Raw genomic sequence first — 27,385 nt, forward strand, 5'->3', positions numbered from 1 at the left:
GGTTAGCATTATCAGTATTGGGTAGCAGTTTGATGGTATGCACATATGAGCCCTGACTGACCCCCCGGGGCTGATGGGAGGGGCCAAAAAGGGTTGAATTGACTGGAATTTCAAAAATCTTCTTCTCAAGACCCAGATATGGTAGAATCAAACACTCTTCATAGATGGAAGGGTCTTAAGGTGCTCTACCAAAATTGTGAATTTTATGACCCTGGGGTCTCACGTGTACCCCTGGGGAGGGGGTAAACTTTACTATAGTTTATATAGGGAAATCACATTTTGGACTAACATTTGTTTAATTTCCATTGGAAATAATTCAATTTGGGTTATCATTATCAGTATTTGGTAGCAGTTTGATTGTATGCACATATGAGCCCTGACTGACCCCCGGGGCTGATGGGAGGGGCCAAAAAGGGTCGAATTGACTGAAATTTCAAAACAAAATCTTCTCAAAGACCCAGATATTGTAGAATCAAATACTCTTCATAGATGGAAGGTTCTTAAGGTTTATGACCCTTATAATTGGAGCCATTGGAAAACGCATCATAGAAGTCTGAAAAGATCTTGTTAAATTCAGAGGAGTGCAAATTTCAGTGGGCATTTGAATTTGTGAAATAATGTCATCCACTCCATCAGTGTCACTCAGCAACTCATTCATTAAATTATCCGTTTGCGAGTCGGTCAAAAGATCCATGTTGTCAAGTTGTATGTCTTCAATAGGAGAGCTTCGGTGGACACGTGATGCACTTCTGGCCAATCGCTTGTCGGGAATAATATGAAAAAATAACAATTCTATTTATTGGCAAATTTGGATTTGCCTCGTTTGGTATGGCTAATTTCATCTACATTGTAACACACAAAAAATGAAAGACCATCCTGAAAATGATAAATATGTATGATATTCTCTGTACAAGATAAATGGACAACGTATAACACTTTGATATCCTCGTGCATCGTTTGTTTGGTGTGTTTTACGTCCTATTAACAGCTACTATCATTGAAAGACATGTCAGGGTTTGGGTTGGAGGAAAGCCGGAGTACTCGGAGAAAAACCACAGACCTGCGGACAGTACCTGTCGACTGCCCCATGTTTGCCCCGAACCCACGACCCGGTGCAGTGTTTGTATTCGGTACATCGCGTTCATGTCTGTCACCGTCATCCTGGACATAATGTGAAGTCGAAATACTCTTCTTACACGGATCTACCGTCTGATGCTCAGTCTGTTTCAGAAGATGCAACATTTAGGATTTCAGGCATCGTTTCACATCCAAAGATTTTCCCCGAAACTGTTCCTGACCACCATGTTGTGCCACCGTCAGTTAAATTCGGACTGATACACACGAGTTCCCCGACAGCGTGACGCGTCGGCCGACCGGTTAAGGAATCTGACCATCTACGATTGATTGATTAATTGATTGATAGGTTTTACGTCCGCTTCACTACCGAGTAGTTCGGTTATCCAGCAGACGAATCCACCATCTACGATCACTAGCCTATTGTGTCGCGGGTTCGAGGCATACATGGGGCATTGGCCATGTATGATAGACGGTCGTTGGTTTATCTCTGGGTATGCCGGTTTTCCTCCAACACGAAAATCTGACACGTCCTTAAATGACCATACTTGAAGCTATTAATATTACGTTTAACACAAACAAACCAAACCATTTGTTTTATGTTTGACTATTGTTTCAAGGCTAGTCAAGATAAAACTTCCGGGTGTCCTACATTTATAGAATAGTCCGGAGCAAACGTATACAATATGGTTACATTACCCATGTATCATCGATGAAACTATCAAAACAACTTATAGATTAACGTCAAAAGTCCTTGTCAATATAACTGAAAATAGGTCATCATTGAGGAAGTGACTGAATAACAAGGGAATATGTTTCATGTTATAAATGTTCAGTACATTCTTCCTGCAGTGGAGTGGTTGTCTGTTTCGTATAAAGTTCATAAAATATACATATTCCTGCATAGTGTTTTTCACAATCCACAATAAGGGACTTAAGTTTGTCTGCAATGCCAATCTGTTCTCTCGTTGTATCAAGATGAATTTGTCCATGAATACCACGTATTCGTTAGAAGAAGAAGATTACGAGGAGTTTAAGAAAAATGGGATTCCTATCACGGCTTATCTGATAATTCTGTGTATCCTTGGGACGGTTGGAGATACACACGTGTTTCTGGTGTATTTGCTTAAATATAAAGCAAGCACATATAAAAACTTTATACTATGTTTAGCTGTCGTGGATTTCCTCGGATGTACATTCTGTATCCCAGCATCACTGTTTATCATCAGACATTGGAACATAGTGCAATCTCTACCGCTCTGTAAGGTGTACCGTGCCTTAACGAACTTCACAGTCTCATGCGCTTTGTTGGTTCTGGACTGCATAGCTGTGGAACGTTATCGGAAGGTTTGCCAAGCCACTCGTGTCAGATTTACGATAAGGACAACACGTATATTGTATGCTGTAAACTTTATTTTCGTATTTGTCATGATTGCTATTCCTGGGATCATCATTTACGGCATCAACCGGACGACAACCAAAGCACATGCGTTGCTAGGTTACGAATGTGCGGTGTTAGACCATTTCAAAAGTTCTGCACTGGCGAAAATACCCATGGGATCTTTATTCATCATGTTCGTTCTTTATTTAATAGTTACAACTGTATTGTACACTATGATCGGTAGACAGATTTTTGTTTATCAGAAAAAACACAGTAAAACAGTTTCATTACCAACAAAAATGCCCAAATCAAAACATACCGGAAGTGAATCCCTATCGACCGAAGAAAGCCGCCACCCTATCAGACATTCTCATGAAAAGTGCATGTCAAGTGATATTACGACATCGGCCACAACGGTACATGACAATCATAATTCTGATGTTCCTGGAAATATTAGGACGAGCAATCCATGGCACCCTGAGGGGAAGAGCAATAACAATTAAACGAGGCGTTGAGACCAGTTGCAACAATCGCCTGGAACAGGAGTTAAATATCTTCACGCAGTAATTGAGCTTAAGAGAAAGAAACTTGACAAAAGCAAAATTTAACTATGGTTTTTCTAGTCGTGTCAATAATCTCATTCGGAGGTTATCTCCCTTACATTTTAGTGAGGCTGATCTGGAGTATTGACATATCTGTACACGATAATTTGTCGGATAATTATGGAGCCCTGGACGTCTTCATTCGTTGGATGGTTTTCCTTAACAATGCCATTAATCCAATAGTTTACGGCTTTATGGACAAAAATTTCGAAATGAACTTTCAAACTGCTATGAAAAAATGACTCGCTGCTGTTCTGCGTTTTGTAAACGTGGCTATTAACTATGACTTTTAAACGGCAAATCGTATATTTTTGTAGTAAGAATGTCCAAAACAACTGACTAAGGGCCAATTGACAGCAGCTGTATTTCTCTATAAAACTTTTATACGATAAATTGCTTAATACATAAACAATATGCATTCCTATATATAAATGTGTTAAAGCGTGCTATAAAATAGAAATGGTAAACGATTTGTAGGTACATGTATTAGGATGATCAATTTAAACAATGATCATTTTCCATACAATTTCAATTATCTAAAATAAACTTCCGGGTGTCCTAGGATAGTCCGGAGTAAACATACACATTGAAATGGTTACACTAGTTATGTATCATTGATGAAATCATCAACAAAACTTATAAATTAATGTCAAAGGTCACACGATCATTGCTAATATTATATAGAGGAAACTGAATATATTATCATCGAGGAAGTAACTAAGTTAAACGAAAATCTCGACATCAAGGATATTTCAGTCTTATAAATGTAAAGTTCATTTCGTGTCCTGCTGTGGAGTGGTTGTAAGTGGCTATCCTCGATTAACAATTCAAATTTCGTATAAAGTTCACAAACTGTATATTATCGCGCTTAGTCTTTTTCAACGTCTACAATTAGACACAATTTTTTTTCTGCAGTGCAAAATTGTTTCCTCGTTCAAATCAAGATGAAAATGTCCATGAATGCCACGTATTCGTTAGAAGAAGAAGATTACGAGGAGTTTAAGAAAAATGGGATCCCTATCACGGCTTATCTGATAGTTCTATGTGTCGTCGGGACGGTTGGAAATACTCACGTGTTTCTTGTGTATTTACTTAAATATAAAGCAAGCACATATAAAACCTTTACACTATGTTTGGCTGTCGTGGATTTCCTCGGATGTACATTCTGTATCCCAGCATCACTGTATATCATCAGACATCGGAACACAGTGCAATCTCTACCGTTCTGTAAAGTGTACCGCGCCCTAATGAACTTCACGGGAGCGTATTCCTTATTGGTTCTGGACTGCATAGCTGTGGAACGTTATCGGAAGGTTTGTCAAGCCACTCGTGTCCAATTTACGATAAGGACAACACGTATATTGTGTGCTGTAAACGTTGTTTTAGTTTTAGTAATGATCGTTATTCCTGGGATCATCATTTACGGCATCAACCGGAAGACAACCCAAGATAATTCGTTGCTAGGCTACGAATGTACGGTGCTAGATCATTTCAAGAGTTCTACACTTGCAAAAATATACAGGGGAATCTTATTCATCCTGTTCGTTCTTTTCTTAATAGTTTCAATCGTATTGTATACTTTGGTCGGTAGAAAGATTTATGTTCATCAGATAAAACACAGTAGAACAGTTTCATTATCGACAAGAATGCCCAAATCGAAACATACCGGAAGTGAATCCCTATCGACCGAAGATGGCCGCCACCCTATCAGGCATTCTCATGAAAAGGGCATGTCAAGTGATATTATGACTTTGGTCACAACGGTACATGACAATCATAATTCTGATGTTCCTGGTGATATTAGGACGAGTAATCCATCTGCCCCTGACGTGAATAGCAATAACTCCGAAACGAGGCGTTGAGACCAGTTGCGACAATCACCTGGAACAGGAATTAAATATCTTAACGGATTAAGTGAGCGTAAAGGAAAGAATCTTGATAGAAGCAGAAATATAACTATGGTCTTTCTAGTCGTGTCAATAATGTCATTCGGCGGTTATCTCCCCTACCTAATAGCTACCATGGTCAGAAATATTGACAGATCTTTATATGAAAACTTTGCAGACAAATATGGAGCCCTGGACGTCTTCATTCGGTGGATGGTTTTCCTTAACAATGCCATTAATCCAATAGTTTACGGCTTTATGGACAAAAAATTTCGAAATGAACTTTCAAACTGCTATGTAAAAATGACTCGCTGCTGTTTTGCGTTTTGTAAACGTGGCTATTAACTATGACTTTCAAACGGCAAATCGTACAACTGACTAGGGGCCCAATGACAGCAGATTTCTAAAACCTCCGATGCATACTAATGTATTTCTGTATGTAATTTGTATACGATAAATTGCTTGATACGTAAACAATATATAAATGTGTTAAAGCGTGTTATGAAATATAACTGGTAAATAATTTGTAGCGATAAGGATGGTCAATTTAAACAATGATCATTTTCCAATTTTTCCTCAAATTATCATTATCTAAAGTACTTATATCTATATTGAGTATTTAGTCTTAATTAGTGTTTTAATGATCAATGTTGTGACTGTTGATCCCTTCCCGTGTTAAATGCTAAAATTACCAAAATTAATACGTTGTGTCTATATATACTACACCCTTAAACACGATGAAGTATTAGCAGGTTATTCAATTACAATGTTCAATTAAATCTACAAGTGCAGTGACTTTTGTGACCTCGGTATTTAAGTTCTGGTCCCGTATTCGCTCAAGCATGCATTCTGCGCTCAAATTGACTCTCTATGTCAAACGTTGAAAAATTCAAATGCAAACATTGAAAACAGTATTCGGTTTGGAGTCTCTTATATTGTTTCCAAAACATTGACAAAATATGATTTTTATTAATGGATAACCAGAACAATGGAATTAGGCTTGAGCACAATTTATGTTTCAGAACGAGAAAAGTTTAATTATACGTGCTTTAGACTCATGTTTTCCTGCGGGAAGTTTGGAAACATCCTCGTTTTTAATGATTTGGTAAACATGTTTTTGACGAAGCACGACCGAAAGGCAATTTGAACAGTCCATCTCCTGATGTCCATCTTCTGGCTTGTTGCAAGATTTTTATTTTTTATTTTCCCTACATGATGTGACGAGTTTGATATTTATGTCATTTGGTTATATACTCAGCTTCATAATTTATGTACTCAAAGTGATATATTGTCTGCAATTATTATTATTAGTTATCTTTGGGTTAGGAGTGGTCTACAGGCTCAAAAATCCCGTCTGGTCTATACAGACCAATGGAGTCTTTGAGCCTGTAGACCCCGCCTAACCCAGAGATAACGAATTTGTCGCACTGGAAATCTTTTATTCCTTTTTTTCCTGCAAAATAATAAGTCACTTTGTGAGTTTGAGTTGTACTTGACTTCTACCAAAAAAGCCCTACCAAACATTTTTTGGCCATAATTCGGATAATACACAACCATCTTTGCAATAAGCACCCTAGCGGCCCCCGCATTGCCTGTTTCGTTGAATTTGCTAGCGTTTTAGATTGCGTTTAGGCTATTTCATCCTGTGAATGATTTGCAAATTTCGAACGCTTGTGAGTGTCGGACGCCATCTTTGTATTTATGAAGAGATATTTCAGTTTGAGTTATCTCCCCTCGCACATGCTTTTATAGACCCCGGCAGAGCGGGGTCTTTAGAAATATAGACCCCGGCAAGATATCCAATCAGAAAGAGTGCTTCAAATTAGAAGGGTGACAATTATTTATATATATTCAATGTTCTAATATGATTGTTAATTTGCTGTTATTTTTCATAACCGCATAATTAAAACTCATTGTAATACTTTACTTGTTTGTAATAAAAATTGGTACTGTATCCTTTTTTGTTATTTGTTATCATGGTCAAGTGAATGATAATACAATTAATATCTTATCATATATATATAACGATTTTCAATAATCCTCTAAATATACCCCACCGCTTGGCGCGGGTTCGAGGCCTACGTGTGGAGCAGTCGCCGGTACTGGTCGCAGGTTGCAGGATTTTCTCCGGGTACTCCGGGTACTCCGGCTTTCCTACACTATCAAACACTGCCACGTTCTTCATATATCAATGTGACAAAAAGCACAAACAAACCAATCATTTAATATTATCACGAATGAAATTAACATCATTTATAATAAAAAAAAGTTTCCCCCCTCATTACTCAATCACAACTTGTAGTCGTTATTTTGTCTGAATTCTACTCATTACTGAACCATCAGCCAATATTTTGAGAATTTATCATTTAATAATTACTTAACTTGAACGTAAGATTGCTTTGGAGTAATGTAAATATTCAAATTTCTACGCTGTAATATTAACAGATATCCAGACTGTAACATCTAAAGATATCCACGCTCTAATATTGAGATATCTAAGCTATCATATTTAATGATACTATGCTTTGATATCTACTCTCTAACATCAAAATGTCAAAACTAAACTATCTAGATATCAACGCTGCAATATCAATATATATCCATGCTGTTACATCTAGTAAACCATGCCTAATATATTGATAACCAAGATTTTGATATCTATAAATATTTGTGCCCTTATATCTGCAAATATCCACACTCTGATATCTAAATATCGAGGCCATAACGTAATAGATATCAAGGCTGCAACATCCGCATTATATTATCTACAGATAGCCATGGTCTAACAGCTACATATGTCCTGGTCTAATATCTACAGGTATCCACGCTCAAACATCTACAAATATGCAAGCTTTTATATCAACAGATATCCACGTTCTAACATCTACAGATATCCACGCTCTAACATCTACATATATCCACGCTCTAACATCTACAGATATCCACGCTCTAACATCTACATATATCCACGTTCTAACATCTATAGATATCCACGCTCTAACATCTACAGATATCCACGTTCTAACATCTATAGATATCCACGCTCTAACATCTACAGATATTCACGTTCTAACATCTACAGATATCCACGTTCTAACATCTACAGATAACCACGTTCTGACATCTACAGATCTCCACGTTCTAACATCTACATATATCCACGTTCTAACATCAACAGATATCCACGTTCTACATCTACAGATATACACGCTCTAACATCTACAGGTAGCCACGCTCTAACATCTACATATATCCACGTTCTGACATCAACGGATATCCACGTTCTAACATCTACAGATATCCACGCTCTAACATCTACATATATCCACGTTCTGACATCAACAGATATCCACGTTCTAACATCTACAGATATCCACGTTCTGACATCTACAGATATCCACGTTCTAACATCTACAGATATCCACGCTCTACATCTACAAATATGCAAGCTTTAATATCAACAGATATCCACGCTCTAACATCTACAAATATGCACGCTCTAACATCTACAGATATTTACGCTCTAACATCTACATATATCCACGCTCTGACATCTACATATATCCACGCTCTAACATCTACAGATATCCACGTTCTAACATCTACAGATATCCACGTTCTAATATCTACAGATATCCACGTTCTGACATCTACATATAGGCATGCTTTTTTATTCACGTGTAAGCACGCTTTTATAGCTTCAGACAAAATTGAAAAATCTATTGTGGTGGTTGTATTGATTTATTTACAAAATACAGTATAAAACCGACTCAAAGAAACTTTGAGAATAATATTTTTTTTTACCTTATGATACTAGAACAAAACATATCCAATAAGAAACCTCTTCTCTGCTGTAAACAAGACAATGTAATATAATATAATTACAATATAATTGAAAATTTCATAAATCCTAACGCTATCTTAAAGTAGTGATGTCGCTCTTTAACTGCGCTTAATAAGACCTACATCTCATTTTGCTGAACATAATATCGATACCAAAATCCAATTGAGGCAACCACGCATATTAACATAATTCGGCTAATTGATTCACATAATCTTAAACACAATATCAGCATATTAACTCATGCATATTTGTTAATATTTTTTATTAACAGCTGCTCATATCATGCTCTCGTATGGTTTAAAACATTAAAATCGTTAACTTATAACAGTTTTTACAAATACCATGAGGCTAACATAAATACTATAACAGTATTTACAAATACCTTGAATATAACAGGGATACTATATAAGTATGTATGCTTCTACACTCAAAACAGAAACAACTTGAACCACCAAATGAATGAAAATGGCCACCAAGATGGTGATATTTGAATTTATTCCAAAAAAGGCACTTTAATGACTCTTATCATGAAAAATCATATTACGTGAAAGAACTTTTGCAATGTTATAAACATATGAGCAACTACCAAACAATATAAACAAAAAATGTCAGCTAGTCTAAGTGGGGTTGGCCAATAACCGCCACAAAGACACTTCTGAGTAAAACATTCAGAATGTCTTCCCCACAAAAGTATTTACAAATACAATGAAGCTAACATGGATACTATGACAGTATGTACAAAGCCATGAAGCTAACAGGGATACTATTTACAATTGTTATACCTTCTGTTAAAATCTCGTAATCTGATTGGTTGAGAAAGATGTGAACATTTTCAATGTTATTTGCTCGTTTTACAAATATAAAGAAGACAGGGTGTTATTCCAAAAAATATCACATGCGCCAAACGTATGACAGCACGGTTCGTCACAGTGCCAGGGTGTTATTCCAAAAAATACCACATGCGCCAAACGTATGCGTGCACGGTTCGTCCCAGTGCCAGGGCGTTATTCCAAAAATTGTTACATGCGCCGAATGTATGCGCCCCTGGTTTATCCCAGTGAAAACTTTTCTGAAAAGTTTGTCGACCTTTAAAAATGGTGAAGTGGTGAAACACCTAAACATGACACTCGGTATAATAAAATAAAAATCACATTCGCCTCGGTCAACAATGCTTCCTTGGGGTGAAAATATGCAATATCGCCCTCTCATGAATGTGATATTTATATATTACTATATGTGGATTGAGATTTTGTTTAGGGCAGTCCTGATATTAATTATCCATACATTCTTTTATTTAACTCAATTATTGAGATATTTATTCCACACAAAACAGGTAGCTAGCTATCTATAACTTTTTGAATAAGTTGTTTGATGTGAGTATTGATAAATCTGATCCTTTAAGAAAGCATGGATACACAGTACTATATATTACATAAGTAACTATGTGATAGATCTAAAACACTATATAAACTTTCAAAATCATCGATAAATGTTCCTCTAAGAAAGCAATGGATATATACTATATTATATGAATTATCATTTCGTATGTCAGACTTTCTGAGTTGAATTATCCATTGTGAGTCCAAAAGTCCACTTCCGGATGATATTCAAACTAAACGCATTGATCTAGCCAAATCAGACACAATCTATTTTCGCTGGTAAATAAGTGCCTGTTGTACCGTAGTATTTCCTGTCAATGCAATATGTCATTCACAAAACCAATATTTCTGATAATTTAACACAGAAAGGTTACATATCACTAAGTAGGAGCCGGGTTCATCCTCGATACTCCAGGGGTTACATGTACACTCACTTTTGCTCTTTGCACCCCTGAAATATGTAATAGCAAAATTAACGACACGCGGCTAGCTACTTGCTTGGTCTCCGGCAGAGAGTGTTTCGTGAGTGTAACCACTTGAGTACATGCCCTAATTACTTAGAAAGAAGAGCATACGTGCGGATTTAGGTTTTCACATGATGTGTAGTCTCTTTATTTTGCTGTACAAGTATTTGTTTTCACAATGTGAGAAGTTTTTTAAACATATGGTAACGGTAATGATTTGTTTTTTGAGCCCAATCCTCTCACTGTTGTTTAGTTAATTAAAATTTAAGTGTAGCCGTCTGCCTTATATAGATGTGAAGTTTGGTTGCTGTCTAAAAGAGAAGTATTAATGTTGGAAAGAGCGCAGAACTATTTTGTCAAATGTATACAAGGGTTTGAATAACGAACAAGGACTGATGTGTGTAATTCATTACTAGGATGAACAAGTATTGCATCTTGTATTGATATTAAGAAATCATTATTTTTGAGACGAATACATATTACGTGTCTGTACAGAATAATTGTCACATTGTTTTTATGCTGAACGTCAATGATGGCAAACACTATGGATATATGTGTAATATCTCGTATGTCAAGACTTTTGAAATTATGTCATTACTGTGGGAAATTCCATTACGAAACTGTTACTTATATTATCTTACATTGTGACAAAACTACTGAAGTAAAAGACAAATGATGGTGCCATTTTATTAGTATATTGGATATACAACACAATTAACATTCACATAATTTACAAGAACTTGATTAGACTTTTTGGGAAATGAAGAGAATTATAATAGCAAAATAGTTTTGATTAAGTCGACCATAAACATATTTTCGACAATGTTTGCAGATGTATTTAATCAAAGAATATATATATATGGTTGAAATCATCGCAAACAAAAATACGTAAAACATGTATCGCAAACAACCTTTACAGTATTTGTTATGGTGTCAGTAAAATTGATATTTTAATTAATAGCTATCCAACCCATGTCTACGTTGAAAAACAAACCCCGCAATATTGCCTCATTTAAATCTAACTATTTAAATGATTGTTTGAACATATTTTATCCAAGAAATATTACAATATTATGTTGAACAATGATTTAGGACAAAGAACCAACCACTGGGTGAATAAACCAAGTGCTCAATACAAGTACCGATACTTAAGCAATGAATGTTTTATCAAATGTTGTTATAGGACCATAACAATATTTGCTAAAATATTCATTATTATTTATATGTACATTTTGATAGAGAAGTAATGCGTTATTTAGTTATTTCGAACAGTATTTGAACCGCAAATGAAGTGCTGACAACAACGAAACTGATGACGTCACACTAGAGATTGATGACGTTACAATAGCAAATGTTGTTATAGTCTCACAACAACATTTGCCTTCGGAATGCATTACGGTGGAAAGATGCAGAGCAAATGTAAATATAGTGCTGTAGTTTAAAATGAAGCATAATACAGAGGATGGTCTAAAAAAACCGAAATGTTAAAATGTACACAACTAGGGAAATAGGCGTATGATCGTTAGTTTGCTGAATCTCTCGGGTTTCTTTCTAATTTTAGTACATCTCTCATCATATCCGTTATATTTGTATTTCTTGGAAGTTTTTTTTTATCCTTAAGCTAATTCCGTCTTTGCGTATTGCAGAGTTATCTTCTCTTGGGAGCAGGTATTGATTGTTACGTCATTGGTTTGTGTGATAAATTTACGTCGTTTTCTGAAAAATTGATGACGTTACTCACACAAACAAGTGACGTAAGAATCAATACCTGCTCCCAAGAGAAAATAACTCTGCAATACGCAAAGACGGAAAAAGATTATCGAAACAATATGTTGTGTCAAAAGACCGAATTTCAATTCAAACATTTATTTAAAAAAAAAATATACATGGTATGAACGAGTCGTATATATGGTATTCGTGTGAAACATACTAATGGTTTTAATGTGAAACATATACATGGTATTAATTTGAAACATATGCATGCTATTCCATATTATTCCACGGGAAAGATATATATAGTATTAACGTGAAACACATACATGGTATTTACGTGAAACATATGGATGCTTTTCCACGGGAAACATAAATATGGTATTAACTTGAAACATATACATGATATACCAAGGGAAACCATTAAATAAGTTTATATCGTTATCCAATAAGTTGTCAAACTTAAGGAATAAAAGTTGAATTGTGTATGTGTGTGTGTGTGTGTGTGTGTGAGTGTGAGTGTGTGTGTGTAGGTGTGTGTGTATCATATTGTATGTTGTCTCTGTATTGTTTTGTATATATGTTATGACTGATAAGTCAACCGACTTAAATTAATAAAGAACTTGAACTTGAACTATATCGCTGGACTACTAAAAGCACATCTATGAAAAATACGACTGATCAATACAGCATAAGCGCTTTTGGAATCCATGTTTTCCTTACTTCATCGTAACTTCCTCTTCCATAAAAATTCGTAACATCCATTGACGAAATCATCAAATTTATTTTTTTGCTTTTAAGCATCCCAGTCCCATTACACTATGGGTTTTCTCATACCAGTATACAGCTTCCCCTTTATTTCGTTTCGAAAATAAAACAGCAGCACAGCTGGACCAAAATACTTCTGCTGATTAGTTTACATTCCTTATTAGTTTTTGCTGAAGTTATCATTATTATTTTTCATAGAAAATTCTGCAAGGGATGGCTTTCTTTGCCCAAATGACTTATCAATGCTATAATCATGCCAGATAAATAGTTGCCTATATGTAGCTACAGCTTTTGGCAGTGGTACATGGATCCTTAAGCTATGACTACTGGCTATGTATAAAAAGAACATCACAGTAATGCTTCATGTTAACGTAGATCTTTGAAAGTTCGGTTCGCAATTTTTTGTCCATAAAACCATATATGAAGGGATTGATGACGTTGTTAAGGAAAAATAAATTACAAATGATGTTCTCCAGGGATCCATAATTGTTCACAAAATTATTGTATAGTGATGAATTGAAATGCCAGAACAGAGTAAGAACGAGGTAGGGGAGATAAACTCCAAAAGATATTATCGAAACGACAAGGAAAACCAAAGTAATAGTCCTGCTTCTGTCCAGTTGCCTTTGTCTCTTATGGTCATTACGTGTTAGTGTGTTAATATGGTTAATTCCTGTAACTCTCGATTGTTGTTGTTGGTTACTATGACGAATTTTGGTGTCATTGCCCTTCATGACAGTGTCTTGTGGAACTGTCGGCATCACACAACTCTCTCGAAGAACATCAACATCACAAACACAACTTGCCGCCGTGGCCGAGATCTCAATGTCACCGGACATGTCATTCTCCTGATATCTGTTGTCTTGTTTGCGGCCATCTTTGGGGAAAACTGATTTGCTTCCTGTTTTACCAGATTCCTGTACGCAGAATGTTGTTATTGCTGATTTAACAGTACCATTATTTCTGAGATTGTTCTGATGAGCATATAACTTCTTTCTGATCAAAATATACATCACAGCTGATATGATTACAAGGGAAAGGTAAACGATTAAAAAAGTTCCCATGTATGTTTTCGCTAGCGTTGAACCTTTGAAATGATCTAACACATCACACTCAAAGCCAAGCAGCGAATGCGCCTGAGTTGTCTTCCGGTTGATGCCATAAATGATAGTCACCGGAATTACAACCAGAACTAACATTAAAACACAGCTAACTGTACACACAATACGTGTTATCCGTGTAGTGAATTGGACTCGAGTGGCGTGACACACCTGCCGATAACGTTCCACAGCTATCCAGGCCAGAATCAACAAAGAGTATGTTCCTACCGAGTACGTGATGGCGCGGTACACCTTGCAGTACGGCAAGGATTGTACTGTGTTTGGATGTCTGATGATGTACAGTGTTGCTGGGATACAGAAGATACATCCAACGAAATCAACGCAAGCTAAACACAAAACAAATATTTGATGTACGCTTGTTTTGAATCGCAGAAAATACACCAGAAACACGTGTGTATTACCAACCGTCCCGACGATACAAAGAACTATCAGATAAACCATGCCAGGATTTCCACTTTTCTTGAATTCGTCGTAATCCTCTTCTTCAAGAGAATACGTAACGTTTAGAGACGAATTCATCTGAAATCTTGATTTGATGGTTGAAAGTTTATGTATCTGTACATGTTGGTGTGTATTGACCTAACTTCCTTAACTCTCAGTGACGATTTAAGTATTCAATAAGTACGGGTTCTCCGAAATAGGGATGCATTTTCAATTGTTTGTGTTGTATATACGGATATTCTATTTCCGTTTTGTCTATTACTCATGTCCCACAATTCAAGGGGCATCGCTGTGAAGTGTATATGTATTTTGTCTTTTTTTCAAATACTACATAAACATATCAAGTGAGTCTCCTAATGGAAAACAACTATAGGATTTGTCTGATATATATTCATAAAAATGAATAATTTTAAAATAATCATCGGGATTTCTACATATCTGACCAACATTTTGTTCAGGGATTTCCCTCTACTAGCGCATGCGCATAGCAAACCATTTCATTGAAACAAAATGGCTAGCCGTTTGAGGTAACCGTTACCGGCTCAGCTACGAAGCGAAAAGTTGCCAAATGGTCAAAAGATAGCGCAAGGATTACGTTACGTAATCATTATTGCAGGTGGGAAGTATTCAAAGGAGAAAACAACTGCCCTAGCATGTAATAATCCGGATAGCCGGTTAAAGCTTAAATGGAATCGACAGAAATGCTGTTTATGTTATGAATAAATATCTAAAACTATTACCTCGCTAGTATCTTTGTCTGAGTTGGAACACATATGAACTTATTTTGTTATGTTAATGGGCATGTATCGGAGAGAGTTTTACCTTGGTGTTTCTATATACAGTAGTTTATGCGAAAGGAATGGATAAGTGACTGGTTAGTTTAATTCAGTAAAATGGTATGATATAATCATATTGCTGAAGTAATTAAATGTTTTTCTTATTTACATGCCACATTTAAATATGTCAAAATGACGGTTCAGGATGAATAACTGAGGAAGGAGAACCTACTTATAGTAAATAGGATCGCATACCAAAAGTGTTTTTTAAATCGTTATGTTTCAACAGTTCATATTTTCACATGATGATGACTTAGAATGTAGGATCAAGCATCAACTTTTTCACTATAAATAATTAATTTCGACTTCAGATAGAATCGGAATACGCATTGAAAACGGGGAAAAGGTCATTTGTTTACCTTGTAAAAATGACGCATGCTGCCGATAACTACGGCTTCTGTTTCGGACAAACATAACTGATTAAAGAAAAGTTGTCTCAACATAAAAAAGGATCCATTTACAAGTATGATTTAGTCTATGTAAAGTATTGAAAACATATAATTATCAAGTATCTCAACACGTTCTATATCTGATACATATTCTACATGTATACGTAGTGGTTTTGCCAGAAAAAAGGTTTATTGTGTGTGATGATTTATATGATTAACTAAGTGTTAGCGCATGGTCTAGAAAAAAAAGTGGCCAAAGACATTGAGTTGTACAATGAAAAAACAAAATTCACAAACGTTTCTCTTTTTATACTTGTCAAAGCATATACACTTTATGAAAACTCGTGAATATTCCTTTTTACAGAAAGGATTGTCCCTTGGTTGAGGGAAGGTGTTTAGTCCCGTTCCATTTGTACCAGTCACGTTCCGGTTATAGATATTTCGTGGTGTCTATAAGTAATGAGTTGCCAACAAATATTTCTTCATCTAAATTCTGAATATTGGCATGTGTGCAATTAACTTCTGATGATGAATACTTACTGATTCAATAAGTTTCAACTTGGACTTGAAAATCATATTATTTGGTTTCATAGTGCGGTAAGAAGTTGCAGTTGCCCCTCTCTCGGGGGGCCCCTTTTGATCTCGTTCAGATCACCTGTGTTTACTGCCTCGAACAATTCAAGTTGTCAAACTGGACATTTGGAACGGACTACGAATATGGGGATATCAAGGTAACATAAGTAGAAATGCATACAACACATACATTCATTAAAAAATATGGCTCTTCACGTTATGTCCCTTTAAGACATTTATCTGATATTGGTGATTAAAACCTTTTCTAAAATGGCTAACAACGCTAACCATTGTTAAATGGGCATGATTATATCGCCCCAACTAACTGCGTTTCTTGGTGTATTTAAGATATCCCAACTTATCAAGCCCATATTAAGACGGTGTGATAATTGTCATCACTCATATATCGAAACTAGGTATCTTTTCACAAAACATTGCGTAGTTGATAATGACACAACCTGAAACCAATGTCCAGCAAGGGCAGTTTAATACGTCATCATGGCGTAACGATTTAAGCGGTTGTGAGGATTGCTTCAAAAGACATCATTTTTGCGCCTGTTACGCAATCATTTTCTTTTTTGTTTTGTTTTGCTGACTGTTCATGTCTCCCCTAGGCGCTGTAATGGCAGTAAGCAATGACGATCAACACCATCACTCAGTTTAAGTGTTTGTGTATACTTGGGACATTGTATATTTGATAATGATATCCTAGCTCATTGACAGGGTTGTTACGGTCCAATTAAGCTGACAGGGAACCCAAAACATTAGTATAAAGGTGACACTTGCTCGGTATGGGCGTGGTGAGAGTCCTGAAGTGTCGTCTGCTGGATATAAAGTAACTACTCGGTAGAAGTAGTAGAACGGCGGTAAAACAACATTTATTTCAGCTCGAAATACTTGACGATATGTCACATCTCTCCCTTGTTTTCCTACATATATAACTAGTCAAGAGCAAGATCTCATGAACAGTTAACATTACTTCAATGACCCTACAGAAGACAATTTCACTATTGAACACCACTTGATAGGGTACCCATCTCATACTCCTCCCGCTCGGACTTAAATGGAGCTTAATGAATAGGAAATACGGGTGAGCCATAGACATACAATGCAAACAAATTATAAGCTACATTACTGAAGGGAATTTCAATAATAATGACTTATTTCAATACCTCAGCTAACAATGGCACTGAGTTGCGACCCGGTTTAACTTCCAACTTGTGATTAAATCTGACAATATCTGGTACATAAGTTTACAAAAATATGCATTTATAGTGAAAGCCTGAATAAGTACTTGACAAACTGTTGAGGATAAAGGATGGAACATGCGTGTAAATATTCCAGTTGGTTTTATGAATTATTTTTAATTGTATTTAATGAACATTCGATTGGTAAGACGTAGGAGTTAATCAATAATAGGTTTTGTCTTTACTATTGATGTTATATTATCTTCATTATGATAAACGTATTGTGACGGGACCTGCAAACAGCTGGCCTTTTTTTTTTGTTCCGGTTATTTATACTGAACAACACGGACGGAATTTTCCATCGTGTTTCACGTTTGGCCTGGTACATAAGTCATATACAGTATAGATATAAAGTTAAGTTTGGATGTCACTGCACTGTGTATTTTTCTATATAAAGTTTCCTTATTTTGCGTTTGGATATAGCTGTTGCAGAGTTTGGCACGAACCCTCCGTTGACCAAGTACAGAAGCACAGTCGGTTAGAACAACGGTATAACAATCCATGGTCCAGGGTTCGAATCTCAGTCTAGGCATGTTTTTTCCCACTCAGGTGACTGTTGATAATAAACACACCTATATGATATTGTTGTTTACGAGTTAAATAATATGTGTGTATGAACATATCAATTTCGCTTATTTTTGGGCCATTCATGACATTATTTTGTACTGAAATAATGCATTACTTAAAACTTAAGGAATACATTTCTTATAGATAAGTGTATATGTATTACAATTGTATGATACAACTGTGATAATGCATTCATTGGAGTGTGTTTTCAATATTCATAAAATCCTGATTGGGTGTCTGTTTAGATTCTTTAAACATGATTTTAGTGTCTTTTCAAGATTCGTCAATCCTGACTGGAATAGCTTTTTAAGACAAAAATTAGGATGATCCCCAAGGTAATTATGTGATTGGTTCTGATTAAGTACGTATAAGTCAATGACTCGGTATGGTTGCACCTAGTCGTGTTGAGACTACAAATCACCGTCTACAATATTAACCTTGAAAGTATGAAATAACTTAAAATGTTATATACCATATAAATAATTATACAGTGCACCACCGTTGATCTCTTTTTTCTTGTGGGTTTGACTATCTAATATAGTTTGAGTATTTCAATTTGTGGGACGTTACATGCAGATAATTTGCTATGAAATGAACATTTCTATTTTGCATTACCAATTTTGTAGATCATCTCCCTTATGATATGCAATGTATTGTTCAACACTGTGTGACATATGAAGCCTGTAAAGACAGGTACACATATAGTGTTATTATGTATAAATTTTTGCAGACTAGACTTACAATTTATATTAAATGTGTTTCGTAAGTTGACATCGGGTATACCACTCATATGTATCAAGAAAGGGTGTTGTAGGGAGAACTAACATTCTCATAGTGGCACGCGGTTGTCAACAGTGGCATGATTGTAATCAGAGTTCTTCAAATATTACTAGTAGAATATTTTGAGGGTATGACAGAAAAATCTAAACACCAAGGATTGATTTTTGTTTTTGTCGAATAACCCGATGCTCGTCCAATGGTAAGGCAACCAAAGCATCACCCCGAGGGTTGGAGATATTCACAAAGTATGGTATGAATATTGTCCTCCTTCATTTGAGGAGTATGTATAAAACAATAGTTTTAAGTATTGTAGCATGTTTTTAGCATGATTTGCTCACGACTGTCCCGTCGAGAGCTGATTGTCTCGTGATATCTTATTGTTTCTGCGACGTCATAGTATTGTTTCTTTTCAAATACGATCTGTTATACCCTAGAGAAGTGACAGTTAGATAATACCCTATGGTGGACAGAAGACTCGGAACTAGTAAAAAGGGAGATAATTTTGTAAATTGGAAATGTGAGAGACATTTGGATCCGTGCGTCACCAAGCAGATGTCTGTTACTGTTCTGTAAAGCTGTAGTTATAGGGTGGCCAGGTCGTGCCTATCAGCTTTGGGAGTCTTGTGTGTCGAGTTTGAGAATTAATCATTTTGTAATGACTTAACATGTAAGATTGCTTTGGAGTAAATGCTTCTGAATATAATTGGGAAAGCAACTTATATCAACGGTCTAATATCTAGATAGCAACGCTCTAATATCTACATATTCATATTTACACGCTGTCATATCACAATATAACCAGACTGTAACATCTAAAGACACCCACGCCCTAATATCTAGATACGCAAGCTACTATATCTAATGATATCTATGCTTTGATATCTACTCTCTAAAATCAAAATGTCAAGACTGAAATATCTAAATATCAACGCTGCAATATCTATATATATCCATGCTGTGACATCTAGTAAACCATGCCCTAATATATTGATAACCAATAGTGTGATATCTATAAATATTTGTGCTTTAATATCTGCAAATATCCCCACTCTGATATTTGAATATCTAGGCCATAAAATAATAACTATCAAGCCTGCAACATCCTTATTCTATTATCTACAGATAGCCATGTTCTAACATCTGCATATGTCCTAGTCTAATATCTACAGGTATCCATGCTCTAACATCTACAAATATGCAAGCTTTTATATCAAAAGTTATCCAAGTTCTAACATCAACAGAAATGCGGGCTTTTATATCAACAGATATCCACGCTCTAACATCTGCAAATATGCACGCTTTTGTATCTACAGATATCCACGTTCTAACATCTACAGATATCCACGTTCTAACATCTACAGATATCCATGTTCTAACATCTACAGATATCCACGCTCTAACATCTACACATAGGCATGTTTTTTATTCACAGTTACACACGCTCCTACAGCTTCAGAAAAAATGACAAACTTATTGTGGTGGTTTAATTGATTTATTTACAAAATACAGCATAATAACGACTCAAAGAAACTTTGAGAATATCAAAAAAATACCTTATGATACTAGAACAAAACACCTGCAATAAGAAACCTCTTCTCTGCTGTAAACAAGACAATGTAATATAATATAATTACAATATAATTGAAAATTTCACATATTTACGAAAATTCGGCTATATTTAATCACATAATCTTAAACACAATATCAGCAAATTGACTGATGCATATTTGTTAATATTTTTTATTAACATCTGCTCATATCCAGCTCTCGTATGGTTTAAAACATTAAAATCTTAACTTCTAAAAGTATTTACAAATACCATGAGGCTTACATAAAAAACTATAACAGTATTTACAAATACCGTGAATATAACAGGGATACTATATAAGTATTTATGCTTCTACACTCAAAACAGAAACAACTTGAACCACCAAATGAATGAAAATGGCCACCAAGATGGTGATATTTGAATTTATTCCAAAAAAGGCACTTTAATGACTCTGATCATGAAAAATCATATTACGTGAAAGATTTTTTTTGCAATGTTATAAACATATGAGCAACTACCAAACAATATGAACAAAAAATGTCAGCTAGTCTAAGTGGGGTTGGCCAATAACCACCACAAAGACACTTCTGAGTAAAACATTCAGAATGTCTTCCCCACAAAAGTATTTACAAATGCAATGAAGCTAACATAGATACTATGACAGTATTTACAAAGCCATGAAGCTAACAGGGATACTATTTACAATTACTATATGTGGATTTAGATTTTGTTTAGGGCAGTCCTGATATTAATTATCCATGCATTCTCTTACTCAATTATTGACATATGTATTACACACAAAACAGGTAGCTAGCTATCCAGATAACACACTTTATATAAGAGAAGGAGTTTGGTTTAGATAACCATTGAACGTTTAAAGCGAAAAGATAACTTTTTGAATAAGTGTTTTGATGTGAGTATTGATAAATTGATCCTTTAAGAAAGCATGGATACACAGTACTATATATTACATAAGTAGCTATGTGATAGATCTAAAACACTATACAAACTTTCAAAATCATCGATAAATGTTCCTCTAAGAAGGCAATGGATATATACTATGTTATATAAATTATCATTTCGTATGTCAGAGTTTCTGAGTTGAATTATCCATTGTGAGTCCAAAAGTAAACTTCTGGATGATATTTAAACTAAACGCATTTATCTAGCCAAATCAGACACAATCTGTGTTTGTTTTCGCTGGTAAATAAGTGCTTGTTGTAGCGTAGTATTTCCTGTCAATGCAACTTTTTAATCCGGTGATTTCCGGAGTACAAACATGTGTTGTGATATCATGGTTAGGCAATATGTGATTCACAAATTCCAATATTTCTGATAATTTAACACAGAAAGGTTACATATCACTAGCTAGGAGTCGAACACGTCCGGGCCCATCCTCGATACTCCAGAGGTTACATGTACACTCACTTTCGCTCTCTACACCCCTGGTATATGTAATAGCAAAATTGAAGGCACGCGACCGGCAATTTGATAAATCTCGGGCAGAAAGTATTTATTGAGTGTAACCCATGGAGTATATGCCCTAATTACTTAGAAAGAAGAGCATAGGTGCGGATTTAGTTTTTCCCATGATTTGTACTTGTCATGAACAAATTCATATTTCCTAGAAAATTTGGATGAATTATTTAGAGAAATCAGGTCACTAAGTCTCTATATTTAGTACAACATGTTATGCCAAAAGACCGAATTTCAATTAAAACATTTAAGTATTGCGTCTTGTATTAATATTTAGAAATTATCATTTTTGGGAAGAATGTATATTGTACACAGAATATTTGTCACTTTATTTTCATGTTCAACGTAAATGTTGGAAAATAATATGGATATGTGAGTATGTGTAATATCTCGTATGTCAAAACTTATGACATTATGTCATTACTGTGGGAAATTCTATTACGATATTCTTACTTATATTATCTTACATTGCGACAAAACTACTGAAACAAGCAAATTCGTGGAATTTATATCCCCCGCTTGCAGGACATATTGTAGGTTAACATTATTGAGGTTAGGTGGTTTAAACATGTGAGTATCGTGCTGTTGAGACTGATGTATAGCTTGAAACTTGAAGAAAAAAAAGCCCTATACCTCATTGATTATCCGTAAATATGCACAAATCACATCGGTTGGCAAACTAAGCATGAGTCGGATGTGCATACGGAATTTGGTTGAAACATCTGAACATTGTTATCAAGTTTGAAGGAATCTGGCTATTACTTGCTAGAGTTATTAAGCGGAAACTGCAGATACAAACATTTTTTGTTAATCAAGGGGTCATAACACTGCCAAATGGAGTCTGATTAAAGTGGTTGTCAAACTTGGTTGAGCCCTTAATGCGTTGAACCAGGTTACTAAGGTTACTAAGTTTGAAGATGCTCAGATAATATTTGCGAGGATTAATGAACGGCAGATAATGACGTTTTTCGTTATTCAAGGGACCATAACCCCGCAAAATGGGGTCCGCTGAAACTGGTCATCGAACTTGGCCGAGCCCTTAAGGCATTGAATCCTCTGACCAAGTTTAAAGAAAATCGGTTAACATTTGTTGTAATTATTGCACGGAAACGAAACACAGTAGATAATGACGTTTTGCGTTATTCAAGGGGCCATAACTCCGCCAAAGTGGTCCGCTGAAAGTGGTCATCGAACTTGGCCGAGCCCTTAGGGCATTTAACCCTGTGACCAAGTTTGAAAAAAAAAACCCGGTTTACATTTGTTGTAGTTATTGCACGGAAACAAAGCGTGACAGACATTGGGACAGACAGACGGACAAACCCAAATTAATATCCCCCGCTTTCGGTGAAAGCGGGGGATAATACGAGACAATTGTGTAGCCATTTAATTAGTATATTGGAAATACATGTACAACACAATTAACATCTGCATAATTTACAAGATTTTGATTTGTCTAATACCTTATTGGAGAATAAAGAGAATAATAATAACAAAATTGTGTTTGATTAATTTCAATTCGACCATAAACATGTTTTCGTCATTGTTTGCAGACCTATTGAATCAAGCAATATATAAATAATTGTACGTATTACAAGTTTGAAATCATCGCAAACAAATTGTTGGAGGCAAAAATCCGAAAAATATGTAAACAAGTTTACAGAACAGTATTTGTTATGGTGTCAGTATAATTTAATTTAACAATATTTGCTAAAATATTCATTATTTATATTTACATTTTGATAGAGAAGTAATGCTTTATTTAAGTTATTTCAAACAGTTTTTGAACCGCAAATGAAGTATTGACAACAATGCAACAAAAGACGTCACAATAGAGATTGATGACGTTACATTAGCAAATGTTGTTATAGTCTCAAAACAACATTTGCCTTCACAATGCATTACGGTGGAAAGATGCAGAGCAAATGTAAATAAAGTGCTGTAGTTTACAATGAAGCATAGGACAGGGGATGGTCCAAAACCCCGAAATGTTAAAAGGTACACAACTAGGGAAATAGGAGTATGATCGTTAGTTTGCTGATTATCTCGGGTTTCTTTCTAATTTTAGTACATCTCTCTTCATATCCGTTATATCTGTATTTCTTGGAAGCGTTTTTTTTTTACCTAAAGCTTTTAAGATTATCGAAACAACATGTTGTGTCAAAAGACCGAATTCCAATTAAAACATTTAGTTGAAAAAATATACATGGTATTAACGGGAATCATATACATGGTATTCCACGGGAAAACTGACCAATACAGCATTAGCGCTTTTGGATTCCATGTTTTCCTTACTTCATCGTAACTTCCTCTTCCAGAAAAATTCGTAACATCCATTGACGAAATCATAATATATTTCCATTTTGCTTTTAACCATACCAGTCCCATTGTACTATGGTTTTTTGTATACTAGTATACAGCTTCCCCTTATTTCGTTTCAAAAATAGAACTAGAATAGCTGAACCAGAATACTTCCGCTGATTAGTTTACATTCCTGATTATTTTAGCTGAAGTTATCATTATCATTTTTTAAAGAAAACTCTGCAAGGGATGGCTTTCTTTGCACAAATGACTTATCTGCGCTATATGGGTAGCTACAGCTTTTGGCAGTGGTACATGGATCCTTAAGCTATGACTACTGGCTACGTGTACAAATCACATAACAGTAAAGCTTCTTGTTAACGTAAAACTTTGAAAGTTCGGTTCGAAATTTTTTGTCCATAAAACCATATATGAAGGGATTGATGACGTGGTTAAGTAAAAATAAATTACAAATGATGTTCACCAGGATTCCATAATTGTTCTCTAAGGTATTGGATAAAGATGAATTGAAATGCAAGATCAGGGTAAGAATAAGGTAGGGGAGATACACTCCAAAAGATATTATCGAAACGATAAGGAAAACAAAAGTAATAGCCCTGCTTCTGTCCAGTTGCCTTTGTCTCTTATGATCATTACGTGTTAGTGTGTTAATATGATAAATTCCTGTAACTCTCGATTGTTGTTGTTGATTGCTATGCCGAGTTTTGGTGACATTGCCCTTCATGACAGTGTCTTGTGGAACTGTCGGCATCACACAACTCTCTCGAAGCTCTCGAAGAACATCAACATCAGAAACACAACTTGCCGCCGTGGCCGAGGTCTCAATGTCACCGGACATGTCATTCTCCTGAGATCTGTTGTCTTGATTGCGGCCATTTTTGGGGAAAATTGATTTGCTTCCTGTTTGATTAGATTCCTGCCCGCAGAACGTTGTTATTGCTGATATAGCAATACCATTATTTCTGAGATTGTTCTGATGAGCATATATCTTCTTCCTGATCAAAATATACATCACAGCTGATATGATTACAACGGAAACGTAAATGGTGAAAACAGATCCCATGTATGTTTTCGTAAGCGTTGAACCCTTGAAATGATCTAACACATCACACTCAAAGCCAAGCAACGAATGCGCCTGAGTTGTTTTCCGGTTGATGCCGTAAATAATAGTCACAGGAATTACAACCATGACTAATATAAAAACAAAGGTAACTGCACACACAATACGTGTTATCCGTGTAGTGAATTGGTGACGAGTGGCGTGACATACCTGCCGATAACGTTCAACAGCTATCCAGGCCAGAATCAACAAAGAGTATGTTCCTACCGAGTACATGATGGCGCGGTACACCTTGCAGTACGGCAAAGATTTATTGTTTTTGGATGTCTGATGAAGTATAGTGTTGCTGGGATACAAAAGGTACATCCAACGAAATCTACGCCAGCTAAACACAAAACAAATATTTGATGTACGCTTGTTTTGAATCGCAGCAAATACACCAGAAACACGTGTGTATTACCAACCGTCCCGACGATACAACAAACTATCAGATAAGCCATGCTAGGTATTGCATTTTTCTTGAATTCGTCGTAATCCTCTTCTTCAAGAGAATACGTAACGCTTTGAGACGAATTCATCTGAAATTTTGATTTGACGGTTGAAAGTTTGTGTATCTGTATCTGTTGGTGTGTATTGAACTATGTCTCTTTTCCCTCAGTGACGATTTAAATATTAAGTTAGTCCGGGTTCTCCAAAATAAGGATGCATTTTCATTTGTTTGAGTTGTAATATCCGGATATTCTATTTCCGTGTTGTCTATTACTCACGCCCCGAATATTAATACATTGTTCTAAAATGGCTAACCACGCTAACCATTGCTATATGGGCATCATTATATCGCCCCGAACTTTTCTTGGTGGATTTAAGATATCCTAACCGATCAAGCCAATATTAAGACGTTAGGACATTATTGGAGCTTAATGAAGATGAAGTACAGGTCAGCCATAGACATACAATGCAAACAAATTATAAGCTACATTACTGAAGGGGATTTCAATAATAATGACTTATTTCAATACCTCAGCTAACAATGGCACTGAGTTGCGACCCGGTTTAACTTGTGATTAAATCTGACAATATCTTGTACATAAGTTTACAGAAATATGCATTTACAGTGAAAGCCTGAATAAGTACTTGACAAACTGTTGAGGATAAAGGATAGAACATGCGGGTAAATATTCCAGTTGGTTTTATGAATTATTTTTAATTGTATTTAATGAACATTCGATTGGTAAGACGTAGGAGTTAAGCAATAATGATTTTTGTCTTTACTATCGATGTTTTATTATCTTCATAGTGACAAACGTATTGTGACGAGACTTGCAAACAGCTAGCCTTTATTTTCTTCCGGTTATTTATACTAAACAACACGGACGGAATTCGTCATTGCGTTTCACGTTTGGCCTGGTACCTAAGTCATATATACATATAAAGTTAAGTTTGGATGTCACTGCACTGTGTATTTTCCTATATAAAGACACCCTTAACTTGCGTTTGGATATAACTGTTGCAGAGTTTGGCAAGAACCCTCCGTTGACCAAGTCCAGAAGCACAGTCGGTTAGAACAACGGTATAGCAATCCATGGTCCAGGGTTCGAATCTCAGTCTAGGCAAGGTTTTTTTCACTCAGGAGACTGTTGATAATAATCATCTGGTTATTTTTCATGTTTTCATGCCGGAAAAACAGTTCCAACACTTAGTTACAGGTAGTCGCAGTGGTTCAGGGATCTGTAATACAGGTCTATTATTTTGAGATAAAGGTCCCTTTGTATTTGGAGGATGTGATATATTTGATTGTTTTACCAAAATAACGTAAAATATGATATTTAACCGATATTTTCTTCTATCATTTAATTTTGAACCGTGGTGACCATGAATATAGCGAAATTGAACACCCAACTATACGATATTGTTGTTTT

General features: G+C 35.6%; 1 protein-coding gene across 2 annotated transcripts; it reads right to left on the bottom strand.

Moving 5' to 3' along the window:
* Positions 1-12,903: 12,903 nt before the first annotated feature.
* LOC110458928 lies at positions 12,904-26,459 on the bottom strand. 2 transcript variants are annotated; one of them, XM_021510908.1, is made up of 2 exons: positions 25,165-26,459; positions 12,904-13,876 (listed from the first exon to the last, which is right to left on the bottom strand). In XM_021510908.1, exons 1-2 carry the CDS (start codon positions 25,830-25,832, stop codon positions 13,432-13,434), a joined length of 1,113 nt encoding a protein of 370 aa, XP_021366583.1. In that variant the 5' UTR covers positions 25,833-26,459; the 3' UTR covers positions 12,904-13,431. The 2 variants fall into 2 exon arrangements, with proteins under 2 accessions (XP_021366583.1, XP_021366582.1); XM_021510907.1 differs by lacking the exon at positions 25,165-26,459 and having other exon boundaries at positions 12,904-14,821.
* Positions 26,460-27,385: the final 926 nt, after the last annotated feature.

Source organism: Mizuhopecten yessoensis, unplaced genomic scaffold (assembly GCF_002113885.1).
Source record: "Mizuhopecten yessoensis strain PY_sf001 unplaced genomic scaffold, ASM211388v2 scaffold9847, whole genome shotgun sequence".
In the NCBI taxonomy this organism is placed as follows: Eukaryota; Metazoa; Mollusca; class Bivalvia; order Pectinida; family Pectinidae; genus Mizuhopecten; species Mizuhopecten yessoensis.

Bases quoted from the DNA above. Each gene is read 5' to 3' on its own strand.
- LOC110458928 (XM_021510907.1), bottom strand. From the start codon at position 14,748: ATGAATTCGTCTCTAAACGTTACGTATTCTCTTGAAGAAGAGGATTAC.